The sequence below is a fragment of the Amblyomma maculatum genome, chromosome 2, assembly GCF_055883805.1.
Source record: "Amblyomma maculatum isolate TAMU_Amacu chromosome 2, ASM5588380v1, whole genome shotgun sequence".
In the NCBI taxonomy this organism is placed as follows: domain Eukaryota; kingdom Metazoa; phylum Arthropoda; class Arachnida; order Ixodida; family Ixodidae; genus Amblyomma; species Amblyomma maculatum.
Window position 1 is genome coordinate 134,398,877 of NC_139345.1, and position 26,056 is coordinate 134,424,932.

The 26,056-nt window shown below is 43.1% G+C and overlaps 1 protein-coding gene across 1 annotated transcript; it reads right to left on the bottom strand.

The window, feature by feature from the left end:
* Positions 1 to 1,527: 1,527 nt before the first annotated feature.
* On the bottom strand, positions 1,528 to 24,374 carry LOC146199930 (carbohydrate sulfotransferase 5-like). Its single transcript, XM_084592831.1, has 4 exons — positions 24,278 to 24,374; positions 9,837 to 9,937; positions 5,333 to 5,865; positions 1,528 to 2,104 (listed from the first exon to the last, which is right to left on the bottom strand). The coding sequence occupies exons 1-4, from the start codon at positions 24,316 to 24,318 to the stop codon at positions 1,544 to 1,546; spliced, it is 1,236 nt and encodes a 411-aa protein (XP_084448957.1). The 5' UTR covers positions 24,319 to 24,374; the 3' UTR covers positions 1,528 to 1,543.
* Positions 24,375 to 26,056: the final 1,682 nt, after the last annotated feature.

Here is a 26,056-nt window from a genome sequence, read left to right on the forward strand (position 1 = left end):
CTCAAAAAGATTCCAGAATTTTGGATTTTGTTTGCTGCATGAATGATATCGCCATATTCACATGAAGCATTTCATTACCTTGGTCAGACCCGCCGCAGAGGTGCAGCGGTTAGGACGCTCGACATCTGTGCCCAAGTATTCGGAATCGAACCCCGGCCATAGCGCCCGCTTTTCTATGGTAGCGAAAAGCAAGGCGCCCGTGTGCTGTGCGATGTCAGTGCTAATTAAAGAACCCCAGGTGGTGGAAATTTCCGGAATCTTCCACTATGGCGTCTCTCATAGGCTGAGTTGATTTGGGACGTTAAACCCCACCGACCGAGATCAAAACCTCAGCTTGGTAGGCTAACAGTGCCTGTGATTTTGTTTAATATATCTTCAAAGCAGAAAGTAAGCCGGTGACAGTATTTGAAATGCTTTGCAGTTAAGAGAATGAAAAAAATAACCAGCATTCCGTGTAGGTGTTCTATCTTAAGTTGGGCGTTTAGTGCAGTTTTATATATTGCAGTAGCAATAGGGATAACTGGTCTGATAGCAATGCATTTATATCGAGTGATGAACAGTAGCCTGAGGATTTTGAAGAAAGCGGGCGGGCTTCTTCATGCAAACACACCGGTAACATCGTCGCCCCTAGAGGATGAAGAGCCGCAGACATCTGCACAAGCTGAGGGGAAATTCAGCATTGCAGCCGGGATGGGGCCAGATTCCTGTTATTCATGTCTACGTAAAGAGACTACCTTAATAGACAAATGACTAGCTTCTGTCCTCAAGGGAGACGCGGAGATGCATCGTACCACATCCCTTGATCCATTATTTGCATTAATAAGCACCCACTAGCACCCAACACACAGCAGTCTTGAATCAGCTGATTTGGACCTAAATACGTTGAGGGCAACGCAGAGGGCTATGGAACGAAAAATGGCAGGTTTATCATTAAGAGATGGGAAGCGCGCAGATTGGGTCAGAGAAATAACTCGTTACTGACATTCTAGCGGAAATCAAGAAAAAGAAATGAGAATGGGCAGGACATGTAGTGTGAAGAGAGGATAACCGATGTTCGCTTAGGGTAGCAAACTGGATTTTAAGGGAAGGAAAGCATAGCAGGGGGCTGCAGAAAGTTAGGTGGGTGGATGAGGTTAAGAAGTTGGCAGGGGTCAAGTGGATGCACCTAGCACAAAACCGGGTTAATTGGAGAAATATGGGAGAGGCCTTAATTCGCACTGCAGTGGGCATAGTCAGGCTGCTGCTGCTGCTGCTGATGATGATGATAATGATTCACCTTGATCTACGACGACCCTCATCTTGGATACCATCAAGTGACCTAGGGTGGCCTGCCTGGGTGACCTGAGGACGACTGCATAAGCATTAAAAGGTTTTCGCCCTAAAATAGTGTCCATTACCTGTTCTTGGGATAATTTTGCAGTCGACTTTTTAGTCGACTTTGCCTGACAGATTCAGCTCTACAGTATAAAAGAAAACAATGGAGTTGTACTTGATGTTGACAATATTTCCTATTGTGAACATTTAAAATACGTTCTCACTTTATTCAGAGTAACCAACCTCCACTTCTGTCCTCCAGAATCAGACTTTTTGTTTTAGTTATGTCCCTACCGCGCACCAATAACTCGTAACCAAGGCTCTGTAGCACATCCCTGCACTCTTCTTCAATCACGCCAATGGTCTTTCGCGAAAGTTTAGTTTTCCACTCATCAGGGACATTTTGAGTGTTGCGTTTCGTTGAGTGTGCGTCTTTGATATCTTCAAACGTGGCCTTTGTGTGGTTAGCAACATACTGTGCTACGGAGGTCGTGTAATCGAGACCAAGACGGGCGTAGAGACGCTGAGTCTCGTTCATTGCGTCCCAGGCAAGATCTTCGAATCGAAGCCTTTGCATTCGAGTGGCTGGCAGGAATCCCGTGAGCTCTCCGAATGCCTCGATGTCCATACGCATTTGATTGCAGAGGGCGCTAGGTTTGTCACAGTCGATATTTCGTGTGCACCACCCTAAGCCACGGCGAGAACTGTAGATGGCGCGAGGGTCTCGCACGAGATGAAGCACTCGTACCGATCGAGCGATGTCTGGGTTCCGTTTCAGCCAAACCGCCACCTGCATTGTGAGGTATACCTAGCTTACTTGATTACGCGACGTTGGAAGTTCGAGCTTTCACTAGACATCTCAAAAGTTTTCGCATCCTGTACTGAGGTATCAGTATAGAAAACAGGACAGTCGAGCGCATTTGGCTCTAAACTGACAAAATATGTAGCACAAGCAATTTCCAGAATGAGAAGACATTTTGACGACTTCGCACCAATGTTTCTGTGCAGGGTTGAATGGCCTTGTTTATTGCATCGCCCTGCTATTAGTCAATTGAGGAAAATTATAAATATCTTCAGGCATCCTAATCACACTTGGGAAGGGTATAGCTCTGAATATATTGTGAACAGCGTATGGTGTTAAAACAACGCTGCAAATATCTTTTCCTGAGCTGTAATAGGACCTATACACATATTTAGGGGGTATATCCTTTTTTTATATTGCTTTTCAGTATATAAGGGTTCTCGAACCTGGGTTTCGGTCGGTGCTATCAGGTTTTATAGCCACGGGAAAAGTACTGCGTTTACTAAAGGAAAGGATTTTCCAGATTTCATTAGCTCTTATACCACAAAGGAGAACATATCTGCAGACATTGAAGCTATGAGGGTGCCTTCCTCGTGTTGGCTGTTTGCGAAAGATGACAAGTTCTGCTATATTGTCAGTTATTATAGGCGGAATTTATATATTTACAGCGAAACAAATTTAAACCGTTTCCAAATCGCATTCTCCACTCTTGAGTTTCTAAGAAATTCCGGTCACTCCGTTATTGTACGAATTTGGGAACCACAGGTAAGCAAAGTATCCACTCAACTATTCAGACAACATGCACAAGGAATGCATGAAAAATAATTGTTTTTGGGGCTGAGAGAACCATCACAATTTGCAAAAATTTGGATTTTTTGCTGTAGCGATCAAGATCGCGACATTAAAAAACAGCGATCGTTTAAAATAATTTTTCTGGTAGTCATGAAAGTCAGAAATGTTTTGTACCCACACAAACAGCCACCGCAATTCGGTCATACCCAAATGCTGGCAAAGTACATGTTCCTGTCGCATTATTGCATTGTTGAGCTCCAAAAGATTTCAGTCTCGCAGCATCACCTCATTGACGTTGAAACTGTAAGTTTTCTTGCCGGAAACTAATTTTGAAAACATCTTTCTACAACAGAACACTAGATAGGTGATGCTGTGATTGCTATATGCATTTTTAAACTCATGTTGCTAAATAATCACACGCCATACATAATTTTCAACAGTACTATTGGCATCTATCTATTATATTACAAAATACTGCAATCAGAACGGTTAGAAAAATTGCTGTTTTAAGCACCAAAGCCAAAACTAAATTCATGCAAACTTTTATAGGGAATTTAAAGTTCTTCAATGAAGGCCAGTTTCAGTACATATTTCTGATCACTACCGTTTGAAGAAATTATTTGTATTTCTTAGCGTAGAGGGCCGTCATAAATTTCTAAAAACAATAACAAAACGGCTGCAAACAGCAGCCGTTTGCCTTCTATGGGGGTTCTACTAAGGCCAAGAACGGATAAGGCTACCGTTTTTGGTAACTGTCCGCGCGCCACGAAAGTGCGCAGTTGTCTATTTTGTGTCACTGTTACCAGCGCTACTGCACAGGATAGTTGTTCTCACATCAAATCTTGAAAATCCTAGTTGAGATTTTTCTTATATTGATGATAAATTATAAAGCGCTTTTATTAAATACGTCAGAATTCCTAGGCTCAGGAGACACCATCTAATTGTGGTTGTTTCGGCCCTGTTTGTTTTGCTTGACCAGCCTGTGCCAGGGAAAAAGGAACAAGCGCTACTTCCTCGGCCGCTTCTTTTTAGACCGAATGGTAGGCTCACATGTAGCAATGTGATGGACTCACACGCTGATTACGCAGTCTCAATAAGCAAATTCTTAGTAATCAACGAACTGCACATTTGGTAATCAAGCTAAAGAGAGTCATTTGACGTGGCGATACCACTGAGCCCCCGTGTAATGCAGTGTTCCAAATGGTGGCATGGCACCGCAAAATTCGCGTGTAGACTATGAAGCCCACCCACAGCGTCAATCAAACAGCAGGATACGTTGTTGGGCGAGTTGGTTCATGACGACGGGAAGGTATGTGCGCAAAAAAGGACGATCACGAGAGAAGAGGCGACAGGAAGGGACGAGCGCGAACTTCAGATGATGTTTATTCGAAAAGGAGGCAGGCTTACACAGTTTGCCAGTAGAGGCTCCAAAGGGTATAAGAGCCTAGACCGTAATATATGACCATAATAATGGAGGGGGGGGGGAGTGACAAGTGATGAATAGTGGCTTCTAAGAAACGCTTTTCACTACCGTAAAGTTTGATGGACGTATCACTGATTTCCTATATGGATTTAATAGGCTTCAACAAGTTCTTGTGCTTTTTTATCGCTGCACTTCCGCAGAACCATGCTTTCTTTTAGTAACGGCTTGCTTTCCAGGCAATGTTTTATCAGGTGATATTAATCTAGTTCCCGAATTGACCCTTCATGTTCAGCTAAGCGAATTTGATGCAGTGGCCAGTCTGCCCGTATATCTTACAAAAATCTGATACACTACGCCCATTTGGCGGTTCTCATATGGGTTTTTGTGTTCTACGCTGCAACCATTGCGTTTCTTCTTGTTGGAAGTTCGGCCGATTCGGGCACAAAGGCGGCTGAGCCTACAAGGCGGTGAAAACGACAGCTAGACACCGTATTTATTCCCTACTTTCTTCAGGATGTGAGCAGTTTTGTGGACATAGGGAAAATCTGTAGCCAACTATGTAATCCCGCCTCCCTTTCGAATGAACATCAGTTCACGTTTGCGCTCCTCTCGTCCTGTCTACTCTTCTCTCGTGATCGTCCTTTTTTGCGCACATACCTTCAAATGGTGAAGAAGAGAGGTGTTGCCTGAAGCTCACTGCAGGCCTCTGCTTCAGTAAGCGTTTCATGCACGCTAGAAAAATTGACATTTTTAAAATTGCGTACTGTAATCATAAATGTGAATTTAGTTTTTTATCTTCGTTTACCGCACTCAAAACTTGCTCATATTGCAATAAAACATTCGCTCGGACTTAAATATTATAATCTAAAAATCGCATGTAAGCTCCCTTTAGGCATGAATACTCATATACATGCTCTGGTTGTGGTAACATATAATAATTATTTTCTTCAGAAGCCAATACCGAAGTGCTGAGTAAATAAATAGATGGTAATGGAACTCACCTGCCTCATGTATAGCCTGGTGAATTTAAAAACTTGAGTGCTGGCTCGTTTGCACAGTGCTGAAAGGTGACTCGGAGACGAGCACGACTGACCTCCTTCACAGATGTTGGCCAAGAAGTGGTTGAACTTGTAATAGCCATGATTCTCAAGCCACACCGTGTACAGCGGAACTGCCTCCAGCTGGCATCGGAGCAAGTGCTCGATGAGCTGAAAGGCGTGACGCTCCCTGCCACGCCGGATACGGCCGCTCACTGTGAACGGGATAAGCGGCTCGAAGTGAAAGAATGTTCTGGGTCCCTGAGACAGCAGTTCGCCGAGGAAAGATGAACCAGCTCGGTAGTAGGTGACTACAAACACTATTTTAACATCGGCTTGAGACACGGTGGAGTAGTCTTTGAGAATGGCGCTGAACGCAGCTGGCAGCTGCCCTTCTAATGTAGAGTCGATGAATTCTGCGTCGGACAACTTGTAGATAGCGACGTTGGAGGCATTGACGAGTTCACCCCTCTCAGCCCTTCCACTGTCTCTTTGCTCTGTTCACGGAGCGGAAAATGAAAAAAAAAAATCAGCATATAAGAACCAATCTTAAACACGCAACTTGTCATACGTCCATTTTGTGGCAAAGGGTTCTTTTTATCCGACCCCGCCAAAACCGACTTGTTTCTAAGAAAAGCGGCGCCCCTTATCTCTGTTACGGCCGAGCAAGAAAATGGCCCCTTGTAATGAGAGGATGTCAGCCGCCTTCACTTATGCAAATCATAAACCATTTGAGGGGCACCGGTAGGCTAAGCTCAGCAGCCATGTGATATCTTCTACGTGCGGTGCCTTTTACCCCTATCAGGTCCAAGCAAGAAAATGGGCACCTATAATTGGGGCACCAGTGGGCTAAGCCCAGCAGCCATGTGACATCTTCTACGTGCGGTGCCCTTTACCCCTATCAAGTCCAAGCAAGAAAAGGGACACCTATGATTCGAGATCTCTGTAGCTTTCATAATATGCAGCTTAAGGCACTCAAGAAACAGTGATAGACCACTGAAACCAAGCGGCTTCCTTTTATTTTTGTGCCGAACGGGAACAAGTACACTAGCTGCGCGAGCCGCCCACACTTTCAAACAATCATTGCCTGGTCGAGGCCGATCCCCCTTATGGGTATGCGCCATCTTTATGAGGAGCACAACGACAAAAATAAGTTGTTTAAAGCTTGAGGAGTGCGAAATGCTTGGCATTTTCGTGACACCTCTGCCCCCCGAAATAGAACTCAAAGTGTTCAAGTATGCACTCTTAATCTGGTTCCACATACGTTCCGCTTATAAGTGGAACTTTTAAAAAAGTTCCACTTATTAGGCGGAACTTTTTTTGAAGTTCCACTTCTAACTGGAACCTATGTAAAACGAGATTAAGAGCGTAGTTTAGGATTTTAGGCTAGATACTTGTTTTGCACAATATCCAACATGTTGACAGTGCACATGCAAGGAAGGCTATGAAGGCCTGTAGTATGTTCGAAAATGCATAGCCGAATACCTCGTGCGACATCAAAATTGTGTTTTGTGGATTGTAGGCACGATCGATGATATAATGTAGGACAGAATGATGCAACGCTATAAACTCCTTTCCGCGACTGTGCGCTCTTATGTTCCATCATCACAGGGTTACTCTAACACATAAACGGCCACACAGGAGCACAGGCAAATGCGTTCGCGCTGCTCGTCCATATTTACACGAAGGGCACCTACTCTGTATAGAATGGTTTTGCGCAATATGAAGACCGACATCTAATCTGCGTGCCAATGAAAATATCGAGATCTATCGCATTACAAACGACCTCTTCTAAAGTATATTCTCCGCCTGGTAGTCCTTTCAATATAAGTACATTTTTTACCACTCGCTATGCTATGCGCAGTCGTCAGAGTTCAGAACAACCGGTAAACAAAACGCCATTCAATGATTGCTGTAAAGACTAAGCTATTTCATGCCTTCTGCGCACATGCCGACGTTATAAACTCACCGGTCAATCGTTATTTGAACTAAAATTGCTTGCAGCGAAAGCTACACTAGGTTAGTCAGTGATGCATATCGGGTACGTGTTGCTAGTTGCTAGTTGCATTACGTCGCAATATACGAGTGATATGGCAACTGAGAGCACACATCAGATGGGAACGTTCAGTACCCATCACAAAAAGGCAAAAGAAAAACGCCCGCTTAGACCTAAGAAGTTTGCGGGTGGACCTCAAGCAAACTACTGTATATTAGTGTACAGTGTATTTATTTATTTTAATTTTTACTTGCCCTGCCCTTTCTCCCTATCACTCACCTCTTTAATTTCCTCTACCCCTTCGTCGCTTTCCCTTGATTTCTGCCGCTAAAGTTCAGGTGCTTCAGATATCAGATAGCAGATACCGGGGCAGACAAACATCTTTTCCTTCCTTCTGTATATATAATAAATAACCACTACTACTACAACTACTACGCTCGCTTCAAGGCGTTAGCAAAGTAAAAATATGTAGTCCTCGAAATTGGGCGAACAATTGAGGTTGACTTGACAAAGGGGAGGAGGGTTAAAAGCAGTTTCTGCGGTAGAATTCATCGTTATAACCTGTAATATGAGCGCTACAAGATTCACCTTGCCAGAGGGACCTGCCTTGCGTTATCCTTTCCTGGGTACCTGCAGGTAATCCATGCTTCTATTCTCCTGTAGCAAGTATATTTTATACCATTTGCCTGCCGTCGGTATAGGCGTGCTGTCTTTAAATGCAGTACATTCTACTGAGAGACCAGTAGTTACTGTTTTGGACGGCAATAAATTACTCTTCCTATGTTTATTTATTCTTATTGGTTTCGATTTACGAATAGTTGGCATGCGATTACGGCACAAAATACCGCACCCCTACTCCCTATATTTAACGTCGCCTTCATCCCTCTCCGTGGCATCGCTGGCTGTAATTCTTTAAGCTTATTCCTGGGTCTTTTGATTTCCCTTAAATTTTGGGTTCCACATGTGAGTAAATTAGGGGTGCAATTTTTCTATATGACATTTATATATCCAACGAGGTAGTGATCACACATTTCTAGTTGCCGCTTTCGATCCTTTGGATAACGTCTCTTGTTTACATCGCGGCATCTATTCAGTTAAATTTCATTTATGAGAGACGTGATCATATGATCTGCGCAGAAAGGGTCGACCTTGTGGCACCTGGGAAAAAACAATGTCCATTAGGAATCGAGCCACTATCCTTTCGACCCCCAACCGATCGCGATAACCGTTGCTCCAGGGCGGACTTTATTTATTGCCAGGCTTTACCGCACATCAAAATGCATTGGAGAGAAAAAAATAAACCAAACCAATGCCTACGAGTATGGTTTTGACATACTAAAATTATCTAGACGCAACTAAGGGCTCTAAGATTATTAACCAGTCCGGGACACATGTTTGAGATTTAATGGCTCCAATAAACTTGTGAATACTTCCACGAAAGTACATTCGTTCCAGCCGGTCATCGCAGTTATACCCGGCCACAGTTATACCCGGCCATATCACAGTTATACCCGGCCATTCCTGGGCGCCGTATACAATGGAGGCCGACGAGCAAACCTAACTCAAAAGAACAACCATATCTTCATTATCTGTAGGCCAATATCTAATTCCATACAAAGGCAGCGGTAATTCTTTATTATTGCTTTCTAGCACGTCCAAGAAATAAACCCCTTCCTTCAGCCTGGACTTGTGGTAAACAAATCCTCTCTCCTTGTCTAGCGTGCCGTCTCCGCGGCAACATATGGGGTGGTACTGGTAGCGCCGCCTTTTAGCTCCTCCGCCGGCAGTTCCAGCAGATGCGTGCCAGCAACTATTTGTTCGCTTCCATCCGAGCACAATTTTAGACCGCTAACCCGTTTAATTAGTGCACCCGCCTCTTCCGAGTTTGAATTGTTTTGCTGGAACAGCTTTTCCCTTGTACAAAATTCAGCCAAAAGAGCCTCCTCACTAATGTAGTACCCGCTGTAATAAATTAGACTAGCTTTTTCTGGGTCAATGTTGTGCTGCCTCAGGCAGCGTCAAGTTCGCACTCTATGTAGTGGAATATGTTTTACAGGATGTTAAGGAAGTCTGTTCCCACCTTTTGGGTATTTGATTGACGTCCAATGCAAGCGCTCTAAATTAACTGATACGTTGTAATTTTATTAATTTGTAGTTAGCTTAGAAACATTTTAAATAATAATTGTGTTAACTGTATATTTGCCTGTATATGCTGATATTATTTCCGTAAGCAACTTCGGTCTCTCCATAGCAGAGAGTAACAATCAAAATGAGTACGTATAATCTGCCCATTTAAAAGGCGCTTAATGCAACAAAAAAAAAAGAGCGCCAGAGAAATGTCAGAGCCTATTAGAGGAAAATGTATTCTTAAATTGCAGTTTTCTTCGTATATATTGTTTTGAAAAATGCAATTGTGTTATCAAAACTGCTCACACAGTTTCCTTCAGCAGATCAACAAATACATCCGCTCACCGTGCTTAGGCTTGTTGTTGAAAACCGTTGTGCAAATGAGATAAAACAGGACCAGGCCGACCACAACTAAAATGAAGCGCCTCCGGGTCAGCGTAGGATGACTGAAAAGCAGAAGACGTGTAACAGGAACAGCTGTGCAATCTGTGCAACCTTGCAAGCTGTGCAAAAGTAGCAACCAACAAACTTTAGGAAGTGATCCGAGTGTTGCTAAATTTCTACGCGGGCAGACGACACTGGCTGAAACGGTCGAACATACAACGCCTTCTCGTTCTTTTTTTCAGGTATACAACGCTGAACGTGGGTACAATAATGCACACAGATTATGCTGACCTGTTTTACAATTTTATTAGTGCTCAAAATGCGATGGATAAGTTGAATTAAAGCTGGACAGTGCCGCCTTTCAAGCGCTGCCCCATAGACTTGCTCGTCGCCGAGCGAACCGGACGTCGGAGTACCAAGCATGCTTTGCGCTTCGTTAACTTTGACCACTGCCTGTTATCGGATTCATTTACAATGCACCGTGACTAGTGTCCAAGGACCCACAAAGTGAAGTCGCGGAAGGCGTACTTCGGGCCAGGTACTTGCCCCTCTTTTCATTATCTTAATTATCGTGCCTGCTCACGTGCTACACCGAGCCAAGTTAGTGAAAGCATCATTACTTTGTCTTTACGATCATGTTTTGAACACATTTGACATTTTTCTCTCGCCATGCTACCATTAAGGCCTCGATTTTTTTGCGATTGATGATAGGTACGGTCAAATAGACGAAAAAATGTTGGCTGCTGTAGTGAAGTCTAGAAGTGAACGATGATGCGATCCGCGCGTACAAGTGGCATATGACGACGTATTATGGGGGAGAGGCCAGCTGCCGCCAGGTGCCGGATCCTCATCGGCTTCAGCGCTGGACATTCCCAAGGCAGGTGGCGGATACCGGCTTCTGGATCTCATGTCTTGAAGCCAGGGCAACCAGGGTGGCGATACAAATCTCGAAATTGAGGCCACTCTTGAGTCACTGCAGGTGTCAGGATAACCCCACCTCGAATCTCCTAAAGCACCACCTCCTGTGTATAGGTTAAACCTCCGGGAAGGTTTACCGTACATGGAGGCATGGTAGCACGTGTAATGCGTCGAAGGTGCTCCTTTCTTGTTAAAAGAATGGTAGCATTATCCAATTTTAAGAGGCTTGGCGATGACGAGATTGATGTGTTAAGGCGGGCCGCAGAGTCTGCACGGCTTTGCGAAGTTACAAGATAACTCGGAATATATGTTAGGGTTGTTAATTTTTACCCAGTTTTTGCACAACAAACATTTTTTTTAAATCGAGTTAAGTTCGATTTTTTCATGTTTCTGGAACAAATGTGCCTAAGTAACGTGTTGAAAGCCTGTATGAAAGCACCAAAGCAAAAGCTATTCGAGCGATATATCGCTCTAATAGCTTCTGCTTTGGTGCTTTATAAGAAAGTATACTCATTTATAAAGAGGTTCTTTACGAGGAAACAGTCTTAATGAGAGAGGCACTCGAGGTAGGTTCAGATATCCAGAAAACGCTTGAAAGCGGAACACTTCTGATGCTAGGCTTCGATCCCCTCGTAAGTGTCAAGCTGTCAAGGAGCTTTGCACGGTGATAAATAAAATCACTCGAGCAAAAGGTGTTTTGTCTTTGTCACCTAAGAGCAGTGCCACATTAGTAAAAACTTGTTGTGAAGAGGTTTGCGCGAAAATCTCCAGAATATGGGTCCGAACTCTGAAACATAACTTCTCAGAGAAAGAAAGAAAACCAGGTGACAATGTGGAAACTGGTTTGAAACTGAATGAGTCGTTTGATGACAACCGACCTCTTTTTATTCCGTGACATGAGATATAGACTCGCTTCGAAAGGAGTTTAACCAGTACTTGGTGGAAGCAAGCCCCACAAATGAAAGAAAGTGTTGAACTGATGGACTACTCGTACGACACAACTGTGCGTTATTATCGGCTAGAACATGCATTGCTGACATCGTTGTGTCCAGCTAATGGCAGCTGTGACGTAGAGCGAAAGTTTTCTCAGCTGAGATACCTCCAGAGCCCAGACAGGTCTCGGATGGAACCTGAACCTTTGCGCATGCTAATCATTATGTATGCTAATTAGGGCGTCGAAAACATTCATGACCAGCTGAAGTGAATAAAATGTTTCTTGCCTAAAAACTGACAGCTGCACATCGCTGAGAGTAATTAATACGACAGAAACGCCGACTTATGAAACACTTTCTTGACAATAAGCGAAAACAACCATAATCGTTACGTACTGATTAGGAGAACTCGAATAAATGAAGAAATTATTAGTTTGAAAATTGAACCCGATAAAACCCGAATTTCGGACTGCTTCCATGAAAAACCCGATTTCTTTTCTATTATCAAGTCGAAAAATAATGCCCGATGATTACCATCCCGAATTTGAAAAAAAAAAATATAAAACCCGAAAACAAATAACACTAAATATATTCAATCCGAATTGGCTGCGGTACGCCTGCCGCTAGACTGTGTATATCTTTGAAGATTTGTGGGCTGCTACTGATGCGTATAAGCAGCTTTGTCAACTGGAGGGAATCAGTGCGTATAACAATAGGGGTCGCGGGAACCATCGGAATGGAGGTCACAGTGCGAAGCGCCTCTTGCAAAGTAAGCAGATTCCCACAAAATGAAGATGGAGGTTCCGGTAATTGAAACGTTGATGTCTTGTTTAGGCCAGACATGCAAGGACAGTAAACTGCGGATGTCACTTCGCAGGGTGTCCCCGTAAATTACAATGGCACCTTGTGGCACGCAGGTGTCTTTATCTATAATTCGGTCGCGAAGTGACGAAGCTGAGTCCTGTGTTCTTTGTCATCGTAAATTCGTTGGTTTGTTATCACTAAGCTCTACAAAACGCCAAGAAGGAAGACTTGGAACTGGCGGTGGTACAATTGAATGCGATGGAGCATAAGCCCTGAGAGCGCACGTTGCGTGAGAGAAGGTGGCCTTAATCCTGCGAGCATCAGGCCTTTGCTGCACCAGTTCATCTATCGTGTTCAGCTGTGCGTTTTATCGGAGTGCCAAGACTGGTGTTATGCAAGGAACTCAGGTGATAACCCTTATTGCCTCTCGATTTATATCTTCAAGCAGATCCCATTGTGCTCTTGTCAAATGTTTAAATTGGGCTTGATAAGTAAGGCGCGGTTGCACAACTGCCCGGACCAACTGTCGTGCAACATTTGAGTGGGAGCCGGCCGTTTTTGGAGCGGTGCGTCTGATCAGGCCCAGTGTCTGTAACGCCTGTTCTCTTAGCGCGAGACAGCCATGTAGTTATAACTCCTGACTCATGAATTGTTAAAGCCAATATTTTACTTTTGTACTTTTCTGAAGTGGGAATCCGGACTGAGATAGATATATAGATGTTACAGCCAGTATACGGCGAAGCGCCGCTCGCAACTGACATGACCGTAGGTTTACTGGTGGAAATTTTAATAATCCCAATGAAAGAAACATATATGGAGGTAATATCTAAAGCTGAATGCAAGGAAGCGGATTTAGTCAGTAGGTCGTTGTGTGGGCTCCACACCGTGAAGCCATCGGCGTATATTGAAAATTTAATGTCAGAATCTTCATGCAACCACCGTTTAAAGGAGATAAATGCCCTATTAAATAATGTTGGTAACAACATTGATCGCTGGGTTAAGGTACGAGGAGGAACGAACGATCCTATGGCATCGCGGCTGAGGCATATTGGAAATTTTCAGCCTTCAAGGAACGATTTTACAAAATATGCACTCTAAGTGGCAAATTAAACATGACTTTCTCACTAAAAAAAGCGTATATTGACAGTGAGAGTTAAATGGCATCATCGAGGCATTGCAGCTGAATCTGTGTGATTATCGAAACGTAGTTAGCGACCAAACACCTTGGCGTGATATGGTTTATAGATTCACAAAGAGCCAGACACAACTGAACGAAAGAAGTAAACTGACTGATAAATATAGCTAATCAAACTGGCGCCGCACGAAACGATACATTTCAAGACAACCCTGGAGAATCATGATGCCCTAGGGTAGCAAAGCGGTTGCTTTTACTGGGTAACCTCCCTTCCTTTCCTCATCTTCCTCCTCCTTCTTGTGTAAGCGATGAGAACGTTAACGTTCGTGCCTGTTCAGGTGTTATTCTCTACTCAGTGTTCATCTCCTCCATGCGTTATCATTTCTGCTTTTTTATTTTGGCGTTTCATCTTTTCGTTTCCCTATCTCTGCCTTACATAATCATTTTATTTTGGCAAAGCACACCTCTAACCACATCTGTGCAACCCCATTATCGGCCGAAGCTCATGCGTTGGTATTTGACATGAGTTTAAACGACAGTAATAAGAACAACAACGTATTCCATGTGTACCGCGACTAAAAGCATGGGTCATTGTGGACCAAAGCTAGAGATTAACAGGAGAGATTGCTCATTTCAGAAATGAAAAAGATCAGATGCTCACAGTAAACGCAATAAACGAGTAGATTGATTGATTAATTAATTGAGTGACTTACTGATTGAAACTCGTCTTGTATTTGAAGCTCTTAGTACGCACTTTTGCTTTAAGTATCTCTGCGTGCACCTGTAACTACCACAATCACGGCGACCGAGACAGGAGCTGGTTCATATGAGGTAGACTGCCGTAGGCCTGGCTTTTGTGCCTGCATTGACAAACTCCTCTAGCTTTTCCCATAACCTAGTGACGGCCGCTCCATCGAATGACAGTGGGAGTACTTAGACGATGTAGTCGGCCAGAGGGATGGCAACGATTATTTCTGCGAGAGACCTTTATCGAATATCAGAATAATATTGACATTAGTATACGACATGGGTAGCAATCGCTGTGATCCGGCGCATCTCTTCGTCGCGGTCTTTGATGAATGACTTGTGTCCTAATAAAAACAAGATATTGATGCAGTGTTGATCGTGAGCCGGCGGGTTTACCTCTATGGGGCCTTTATAGCTGCTCTGGCATAGGGCGAAAAGGGCGTACCTATTCTTCGGCTCGGTGCGTTTCACTCTTCCAGTGCGGAGGTTCTTAAGTGCTTAGCGGTTTCGCTACCTCGTGATATCTTTGAAGGCGGAGGGAACCAACAAGAAGGTTTTGTTACCCGAAATGGTGCAAGGTTTGTTCGGTGCGGCTGGTGTTTTGCGTGCAGCTGTTCGAGTCTCAACGTTGGCCGATTTGTTGTTTTCAATGCTTGCGTGCGCAGGTGCCCAGGAAATGGTGGCTGTCATGTTAAGCTTAAGAATGAGGTCTGAAAATGTTCCTGATAGATCGTTGATTATTTTCGGGTATGTTGAAGGACTCGAATTCACTCGACTGCGCACTTCACACGCGAGAAATGAATCTCCGCAAGGTATAGTGCGTGCCTGGAGCCATATTCAGGAATTGTTTGCAGACCCACCCTGCTGGTTTTAAGAGGGCTGTTTCACTTCCACAGTATCGATGTCGTCGACGATGGGCAGTATGGCCGCATTCACCACGCGTTCGGTGCCATCAAACATCAAATAGAAACAGGCTACAAATGGCGTGACGATAGCTTTCTTGAAGATAAAAACAGGCATTTGGCATCCTTTGTCTTCTGCTACCGATATGCTTTGAACAGGCTAACTCATGACTGAAGTAACCAAAAGCAACTGTCATGTACGACTCAAGATGCCACCAATATGGAGATTTAATGACGGGTTTTTGTTTTGTTCAATGTCGTTGAGACAAAACTTTCAGAGGATCGCATTTTAGTCCAAGAATACTGCAGCCCACTCCCCCAAAATATGTACTGCAGTACAAACACTGAATCAAGATCATTGGTCGTCTTCTGTCACAGCGACTGCTTTACATCATCTTGAATGCTCCTCCAAATAATTATTGCCGAAAATCGCATTGCACACTATGAACATGAGCGATCGCTTCGCAAAATCCCAAAGTGTGTGTTGTCTCGATAACGGCAAACAGGTTGCCATGCGGTGATGTCATCCTATGCGGTGACGATGCGGTGACGTAATCCAATTTTCATAAACCACTTTTACGGCGGTGGATCATTTTGGTTATAAAAAAGCGGGATATTGGCGAAGTTTGTTGCTTGTAGTGTTTAGAATCCAAGGTAGAACGATTAATGGTAATGCCTGCACCATATAAAATAGCATTGAACAAGGGTAGAGGGAGCCTCGGTTTGCAAGCCCAGCCAAAGTTTCGACAAGTGGACACGTCTTTGTCTGGGTCCAGATGAAGACAAGTCCACTTGTCGAAACGTTGGCTGCGCTTGGAAACTGAGGCTTCCCTTCTATCCGTCGCCGTAACTAAGAATTAAGATATTGCCTAAACAAACCCACGGAAAAATTTTAGGGTGGCGCCATTCGGCGGCCATCGGAATTACATAGACACCTGATATGTTGTTGCCGTGACAGGTGACGCCTCCGGGCTCTACGTTTAAAAGTGGCGTGGACCGTCTTCGACGATGTTTCCATACCGATGAAGCTCAGAGAACTCCAAAACCTCTATTTCGCCATAGCGTCGAGATGGTGTTGAAGTGTCCCAATAATTTTGACCTGCGCAAACCTCTCACGAATGGCTGGTGAAATTTTACGCCAACAAAGGCTACGACGGGCAATCCTGGATTGAGCGCCTAAACATTACGGCGATATAAAATGAGTACAGAAATACTCGTACGTGAATCACGATCCACTATGACACCCGGCAGACGGGATCTATTAAGGTTGTCCCATCCAACTCTGAAAGTCTGTGCTTCAATGTCTCCTACCCCGAATTTTGTTTCCATCATTCAATTATACTTATTTTGGAGGAACTATTGGCGACATCCCTCTGCGGTGCTTGCTCTGCTTGAAACCCCTTGCACGCATCCTTATGATTTTGTGCAGTGAGAGGCGACCACATTTGTTCGGAAAGATTTGGCTACGCACGACTGTCTCTACAATGCTGAAAAGCGTCAGCAGTTCTTCGTCGTGCGATATCTCGACGTTATCCGTCAGCCTTAAACCAAGCACGAACGCAAGTGGCGGTTCCTCAGAATATGGACGGCTCTTGTCATGTTTTGCCGCTATCTCAACTTTCGCCATCTCGCAGTACGTCTTTATCTGCAAACAACTCTAGAGACTAAGTGGAGAGTCGACTAAGCGGCTCTGCACAGCTTTTATATATCGTGAAAATACACTTGGCTCAAAGCGGCGCATAAATGTTCATGACTAGAAAAAAAAAAACGGTTAAAAGGACCATTCAATTTATTCGCTGTTGACTATTTCTTGTTTAGAAGAGATACTGTGAGTGGTGTGTTAAAGAGAGCTACCTTTTCGAGCCTGGAATTCACCAGGCTTATCCAGAAACATGACCGAAGCAGCGCACGCCTCAGCGCAGGACGGCGCTTTTAGTCTTCTCTTTGCTTATTTCAAGAATGAGTTCTCATGTATGCAACGTTTTTTCAGTGTGTGAGCGCCACTTTCTCTTATTATACACTGGTAGAATGCCAAAGCTTTACTGATAGCAAAATGGTCTCTGAGCAATTTAAGTGCTCTTGAGCGTGATATTTTATAAAGATGTGACGGTGATGCTTAAAAGATGTCCCAATATCAGTGTCCGCATACAAAAATAATAGTGATATCTGCCTCGATCATTTTTAATGGGGCAGCGTGAGAGGCGCCTTTGTTTTAGAAATCACTCTTTCGTCCACGTAAGGATTGTTAACGGAACATTAAGAGTACCAATCTCGCAAGTGTTACTTGGCCAATGTTAAGGCCGCACAGTGTCGGCACAAGGCAATTTACGACGTCAAGAGACCGCGTAAGATTGCTGTAACAGCCAACTCACTTGACTCAATTCAGATCTGGCATGAACCTGCCAAGCGTTATCATCAAGAATCAATAGTGCTACTTCTAGGTCAAGCAGGCTGTTTGTTCAGCTTAGATAAAGCAGAAATTTATTCATATGTCGCGCGTTATCCTTTACCCTTTTCTCAGAGACTACCCCGCAGCGCCCCAACACGTTACAGGATGGAGGTTTGCAGCATAGAAAAAAGGACACCTTCATTCACACAGCAGACTTGCATTTCAGTTAGGCGATTCCACTCTCTAATAGATGCAACAAAAATACATTTGCGCAAGTACCAGTCAGGGATTAATATTCTCAAATTTGATAAGTGTGATCTACGCGCCTGGTGACATAGTGTGGCCCTATAAAAAAGATCTCTTCCTTAATGTCGATGTTATTGTTGTAAATCATACACAACGGTTTAAGCCTTAATGTTCTTCCGGAGGCAAGCAGGTCTCATCTGAGCTCATTCTTGATGGCACTTACTGTGTCCTTTCTTCCGAATCATCCCAAGACGAATCTGACTGCGCGGTTTGGAATTTCTTCAATGTGCTCAATGAGCGCCTTCTTCGAAGGGTCCCAAATTGCACAAGCGTACTCCAAAATAGGCTTTATGCAACTCATATATGCCTTATTTCTTAAATTGGTATGAGAAAATCTCAAATTCCTTTGAATAAAATTTGGTGCCCTAATAGCCCTATGTACAGAGTGGTGAACATGTGCTTTCCATGAACAATCCGATGAGAGCGTTACTCCTAAATACTAATATGCAGCTTCCTTACGCATTAGATCATCATTCGCCACATACCAGAAGTCAGTAAGCGTTTTTTTCTTTTTGGTAAAACTGACATGAACGCACTTTTTGGCATTTAAATTTATATTCCAAGTGGAACACCAGGACTGCATTCGTGGTAAATCTGGTTGTAAATTTACAACATTATTGTCTCATGATAATTGTTCGATACACAACACAGTCGCTGGCAAATAACTGAACTGAGGATGCAATGCATTGAGAGATATTGTTTATATAAGCCAAGAACATGAGTGGCCCCAAAACCGAGCCTTGCGCTACGCCTGAAGAAACATTGATGTACCCTGTGCTTTTCACAATTATTGCAACGCACTATCGCCGCTGAAACAAGCAATTTTCTATCCTTTTTATAGAGAAGTGAATGTTTATTTCTTGGACCTTGTTGAAAATGAGCGAGTGTGAAACTGTATCAAAAGGTTTTTGAAAATCCAAAAAAGTGCAGTCAATTTGCTCTTCTTCATCGACACCGGATGCCAAGTCTTGAAAGAATTCGACCAGTTGGGTGGTGCAAAATAAGCTCATTGCGGAATCCGTGCTGTTTTAAAATTAGCAAATTATTCTCGGTAATGTATCTCAAATCGCTGTATGCAAAAAATGTTCAAGGATTTGACATGCAATTTGTGTTACTAATATAACTCTATATTACTGGCATCTTTTTGGGACCTCCCTTGTGAATAGCAGTTACATGTGCAATTTTCCAGTCATCTGGTAAACTGTCATCTGCTAAATGTGTACTATAAATAAAATATAGATAACGAGAAATTGGTACCAGACATCTTTTTAAAATATGTAGTGAAAGACCGTCTGGCCCAATGGCTTTAATTTCATTGACGTTTTCCAGCTGTCCACTAAATACCGCCTCCACTAATATATACTGGCTGTAGAGTAGGGGAATTGCTGAATGATGGTACAGAGTTCAAGTCGGGTTAGGTGAATAGACAAAGTGAAAGTAGTTATTTAGATGCGTTAGTTTACGCTCATCATCGTTGAGAACCTAACCTCTGTGAACTAATTCATAGATTCCTAACGATTCAGATCCTTGCCCTCTAATATATTTCAAAAATAATTTGGTGTTTTCTTTCCTGTTAGCATTTAGCCTGCAAAAGTATTCATCTTTCGCCGCTTTTAGGCTCCCTTTGTATTCATTTGTAATCTAAAAAAGTACTGAAAGGTGGAGAACTGATTTTATTTTCTTGAATGCTGGGAGTGCATGCCTTCTCTTTTGAATAAGCTTTAGGATTCGTGCGGTCAACATGGGTGTGGATTTATCTTTCCTTAATTTGAGGATTTCATGTTTGCGCAAACATATATCTGTGACCTCGAGTAATGTTTCTTTTTTTTTAACATAAGCCATAACTCGTGCGCATCATTTTCCTCAGAAAGGAATGCAAGTGAACGAGCTCTTCAGACATACTAACATAATCACCTCTTTCGAAAAGATGAAAGAAAGCGCACACGCTTTCTGGTGGTGCGCTTCAGAATTGATATTCGCGGCGACAGCAAGGTGGTCACTTATGCCCGGAATAACGTCCACAGAGCAACAATATTAATTGCAGAACATAAGATCTAGGATACGGTTATCATGGGTATTTTTTTATCTACATACTGCAGCAGTCCCAACGTACCATTTATTATTTTCATATCAGAGATAACACGCCCCCAGCTCCATTAACGCATCAGCCATCGTGCCAAAGCAAATCGGGAAGATTAAAATCACTCCCAAGTAGCAACGTGTGAGCAGATTCCTCGAAAAGTATGTCGCACAAGAACTTTGAACTCTCAAGTCAGAATTTGGTGGGTGATAAAGTGGCCTCACAGGATGTGGTCGAATCAGGCAAGACCTCCCTAAAACAAAGATATTCAATATAGTCGTGGCCAAAATTTGATGCTGAAGATGACAAAGCGGTATGTACGAGCAGGAAACCGCCTCCGCCTAGTCGTCGTCTATATTTGCGGTTTGGTATTTCTCATGGTATGGTGTCTTAAGGTTGTGTACTAATGAGATGGGTTAGATATAGCTGCTGGAGTCAAGGATTAGTAATGAAGCCGGTAGAACACTGGATGCTAGCAAACATGATTGGCAAGGGTAGCCGCGGCACAAAGAAACGATGATGTGTTATACCCTTGATAACAGACGTTAAGCGTCTTTCATTTATTGTTTAAATTTTTTTCTATATTGTGTCCAGGTTCCATTTATTCGCAAGAGTGAGCGCCTTTAATTAGGAAAGCAGCGTGTTACTGGCGGTATTTCTCAGTACCTAACAAAATGGCTAGGAGGGGAATGTTTGTGGCCTTTGTGTGTCTACTATTAGCTATTAAATGTTTGCAGTTGTAGGTATTTTCATTTCCTAAGCTACACCAAGCAATACCCGGAACTCGAAGCTTAAGCACCCGCAGGAATAGTGCCTAAACAGAATGTCATGCAGAGCTATGTATAACAATGACATTGGGGGGGGGGGGGGGGAGGGGGAATAAGCTAAACCCGGCAACAGCAAACGTTATATATAAAATAGTTTATACAATCACCTAGCAATAAGATATTACTGCATTTTCTCCCCACACGAGCCTCCCCGAATCCGTGATAGTGTGTGAATATGTAGGTAATGCACGACGTCCTAAGTGTGTGAACAATTTTGCGCACACGCAACGGAATATTTAGGAGTTTTCATCGCATTAATCACTTTGTCACCCACATGTGCTGGAAAAAGTCATATTTGAATTATAAAATGATTTATGTGACTCAGCGGAAACCATCCCGAAACTGAAATTTATATTCAGTCAAGTTTTAAATCTTAGGGGATAGAGATAATTTTTAACTTTAGCTTTCCAGCTGACGAGAAAAGCTTAAGCTTTTTTCTCTTTTCTATCTAAAGTTTATTAAACGCATTTTCGTTACGTTCTGTTGCAAAAAGCGGATGGGCAGACAGCCACGGTTTGCATTAAAAATGCTGTAGGTTTCACGGCTTAAATGTTGTCCCGACGTGCAACTTTTTATTTAGTCATACTGCAGGCCAATACGTTGGCTCAAGCAGGAGGGGGTCTTCACAAACAAAAAGAAGGCAAAAAAAACTTATAAATTGTAACATGAAATGAACATAAAGTACAAAAAGAAGGACAAATGAAATGTTAACATCGCGAACTTGAACAAAAAGGTTTTTGCAATTCAACCATGAAATCGTTGGACAGAAATACACCAATGGGAAGTGAGTTCCACTCGTTCACCGTTCGAGGGAAAAACCTGCACTTTTAAGCGATTGTTTTCGCGAAGATCTGTGCAAGCAAGTACTCATGACTGTGTCATTTTGTCCTCGTAGAAGGCCGACATACGGATGCTGGTAGCTTCATGTTATTTTTGTCAGAAGGAGTAGTATGGGGGGGGGGGGGGGGGGGGTAGCAGTACAAGACGAATATTTTTTCTGCGTAGTTCCAGTGTCTATTCTATTTTGTAACGTTATTGAGGACAGCGAATCCTTCCTGGCATATTTCCCATATATAAATCGCAATGACTTTGAAGCCTATCAAGCCATTGTCTATCAAGCTATTGTATTGCAGTTTCATAATTAGTAATAAAAATAATAATTACATTAGGACCTTGTGTGTCAAGGTAACGTAAGTTATATAAGCAATTCACGACAGTGTGCACGCTCGCTTGAAGAGCGTAATGTCGAATCACTACTGCAGTATTGGTGACTTTTTGACACGGCCTGATCAGTTTCTCGTCATCTTAAAAGCGTAAACTTATCTTCCTCGGAACATTTATCTTCGCGAAGGTGCAGACCTTTTGCCAGTATACAGCCATGATTAAGAGTATCATTCGCCTCTTTCAGCTTCCTATTTAATGTGGTAATTTGCGGGCTTTGTGTACACTTCTACCATTAAGAAACCCAGAATCATCACCAGCATCCCAACTAAAGCCATCGCTTAACTGCTAAATAAACAGGTTCCCTGAAGACGCGTTTTTTTTATGAAGTTTCTTTGTGGCGGCGGTTATGGAAGAAAATAGATTTCTCACGTACCGGGGGGGGCATCTGATTCAGTCACACTTTTCCAAGCGAAAATTTATTATGTTGTCGTTCAGAAATCACTGCTTTGAGTAATATGTAGCTTATTGTATGTAACCTTCTTCGTTCATTGACGGCGCTAACCAGTCTGAAATTGTCACATGAAGTACTTTCATACGCCAGATTGTCGCATGCTTTACAAATACGGAAAGCGATTAAGACTGCAGAGATTTATCAATGCCATCGAGGCGCACGTTTTCGGTTTTCCGATTTCTAAAATTTTGTAAAGCACGAACCTTGGCTATTTAAATATCCAGAATAATTTTTTTTTTTCCATTTTCGATCTGCTTAGCGCAGAAAGTCGAAATTAGCCAATATTGTTATATACCCTCATAGTAAAGTTGCACTTTGCTATTCTGCCTCCCAAAATCTAAGTGATCCCGTCTTTCCTACGGTACCTTTCATGGTATTCCTGAGCTGTGCATTTGTGTGCATTTATTGCAGAATAAGGCACCCGTAGGTATGCCAGAGTAGAATGTGCAGGGCTGGCGCTAACAAAACCTAACTCGCTGTATGCATAATTGCCTCTGGCTAGTCTCAGAGGCTGTCAGGCCAGAACGTCGAAAGCATGCGGTACAGGTTTAAGCCAGATACCGTTATTACTGTCGTGAACCTGACAGCTTTTCTCCGCTTTCTCGTGCGAAGAGCATCCCACTTGAAAGCCTCACAATATTATCAGTGTCAACTTGATGAAGTCGGTGACATTCGTAGCAGAAAACAGACACCTTTCTTTGGCACCAAAACAGTATATTCGAAAGAATCTGCTAAACCATGATCCCGCTAGTTCTCCGTCTAACCGGTTGAACACCTGATCTTTCACGCGCCTATATTGCGTTGCTTTTTTTTCACTTAGTGCACTCTGTTATTTTTAAGAGCCACATGCTTGCTTTTTACACATAAGGTGCTTTTCGCATGCCCCACGTGAATTATCTATGGTTGATTGCCAGTCTAACAAGGTCAATGCGTTTACTCAACTGCTGTTTGCCCGTCGTCTTTCCACAGCATACGTTTCTATTATCAATTTAATTCAGTTACCCTGCGAGTTTCTGTTGCGTAGAATTTTTTTAACTGCTGCATAGTACTGCTGTTATCTCAGCTATAACCTACATAGTTTTGTACAACGCATTTTCTGCACTGCAATTTTCCCTTTCTCTCGTTGTTTTAATCAGTCGTTGTTGAAAATCACCACGCCTTCTATGGAATCATTTCCGTTCGTTCTGGAGATGTTCATTCAAAATAGTAAATTCCTATTTGCGATATCAGTCATGACCTCAGAGTGCCTGACAAATTCGCTGAAATTTTTCATCCTCATTGCATAATTTTGCGACCCCACCGATGGCGGTAGCTTCGAACAGATCGCTGGAGATCTCGAATATTTTTTGTTCCCCTTTTATTTCTTTACATTCGACGAATCATACTCCGAGTGAAGAATAGCCAAGAATGCAACGCCTTCAAATTTAAGCACGCTTGGTATCAAGAAATTCATATTAGTATCGAGGGACGTATTTAAAGGAATGAACAATGTGCGCGGGAGCCCGTGGCAAGTACACATCAGGGTTTTTTTTCCCTTCTTTTTAAAATCAAAATTCTCAGTGACTAGGCAGCAGCCGTTTCGAAACTATCATTCTATTAAGATAACAGTGAGTTAATCACTGATTGCGAGGACTTTAGTGTAAGAAAGTCCGCAAAGCAGAAAGCTTACAGAGAATCACATGCTTACCTGGCGTTCCTCGAAAACGCATGACTGCCAATGTGGTGCATTTATCCGGTGCTTCCCTCACTCGTAACATACGATGCTTGTGTGAGCTACATCCCTGAAACGCACATACTAAATGCTAGACTGCTCGTCGAGTGGCCTTCTTGTTGCATTATCGGACAGCGATAATATTGCTACGACACACAGACCCAGTGTGTTCCGAGGAGTCTGAGGAGTAGACGGGGGCAGTATGATGTATTCCGTTATCTTGCGCTCGAGATAAAAAGGAGAAAAGCACCGTACGGAACATGCACGCCGTGACTGAGCACTCAACGGAAGTGGAACTCATATTTTGTCAGTTTGTGAATTATACCCTTGTTTAGGCTCAAAAAGCTCCACTTGGCGCTCCTTACACCAGCAGTGTATTTGAAACTCTATATACCATCACTCAACACTATTCAATGTTATCATTATTTGTAGCTGTCCGTGGTGCTTAAGAAACCGAACTGCAACAGTACGTCATCTATTGCTCTTGAGCGCGTTAGGGTATATTTTAGTGGACAGCACTACGTGTTTCAAGCAAGACCAGCAAATGAGATATACTAGGTGACACTTTGGCTCCGCCATTAGGTGTATGGCCCAACAGCGGGCGGTAAAGCATCAAGTTCGCACTTCCTTTGCGTAATCTCGTTAGAATGTATGCACTCTACACGTCGCCTTGTAAGTAATCCCCAAATATTTGCCTTTATCATCTCATTCATCTTATTGTGACGTAGAGTCCTAAGCTACCGCATTATTTTAAAGACAATCCGACATAGATAAAAGCCCAGCTTAAAAAATCTGTACGAAAACGTCTCCAATCCAAGGGTCTCGGAGGGTCGCACAGCGTGCTCTATATCCAAGCCCTGACAGGCGCTGAGAACGAAAAGGCCAGACACCGAGTTCCAAACCACGGTAGCAGAAAGAATAGCACTCCGTCGGTGCGTCCGTGCTGCGGTGATATAGCGGACACTGGTGTGTGCCACTAAAGACAGCACGTTGCTTAGCGGCCGGTACTATCCTCCCATTCTCCTGGCGTTTCTACGGACAAACGGCACGCGTGCTATAATCACGAGACGTGCGTAAGCAATAATATACTGCAACACTGATATAGTCCTCTTTTGTTGAAAGTATAATTCGAAGCAAGTAGGATTGTCGTGCCTAAACAGACACATGTCTTCTTGAACAGCCTTGCAGAAGTCCCGCAAGAGACTTGAGTGCTCGGTTAGGTCATGTGTTTAGTAGACATACGTTCAGAAGGGACAGTTGGTTTTGTAATCACCAACTCAGCCTAAAGGGGTACTTTAATGTACCGGTCCGACCCGCTCATTCTCTTGAACTTCAAGTGCGTTAAGCTGTTTGATCCCCCGTTATGAATATTTTGTGCAATGGGCTACTGCAAAAAGAGCATAATAATGGATTCACAGGGAAGAAGTGCTTTCTACGCTGTTTCCATCTCAGCTATGTGCTAGGCAAGGGGAAGGTATTGTTTTTTTTCTTTTTGATGTTGCAGAGAGACTTTGAAGCACAGGGCTATAAACAAACGTGCCTCCGGCCTAAAAATAGTAGTTCAAAACACTCGAACATAGCACCGGCTGTTGCATCTGATGTGAGCCAACGGTTAAAACTAAATATTTGAGGTTGGCCATTAAAATAAGTTGCATAAAACTGTCAGCATTCCTGCACACTGCAAGAAAGTTTTCTGCAAAAAATTATTAGGTAATAACGTTCTCTTTTCTTAATTACTAAATGTTCACTTTAAGC

Bases quoted from the DNA above. Each gene is read 5' to 3' on its own strand.
- LOC146199930 (XM_084592831.1), bottom strand. From the start codon at position 24,318: ATGCACCACATTGGCAGTCATGCGTTTTCGAGGAACGCCAG. The intron at 9,938-24,277 runs GTAAGCATGTGA...TCTGCTTTTCAG, and splicing joins GCGTTTTCGAGGAACGCCAG to TCATCCTACGCTGACCCGGA. The intron at 5,866-9,836 runs GTGAGCGGATGT...CTCCGTGAACAG, and splicing joins CAACAACAAGCCTAAGCACG to AGCAAAGAGACAGTGGAAGG.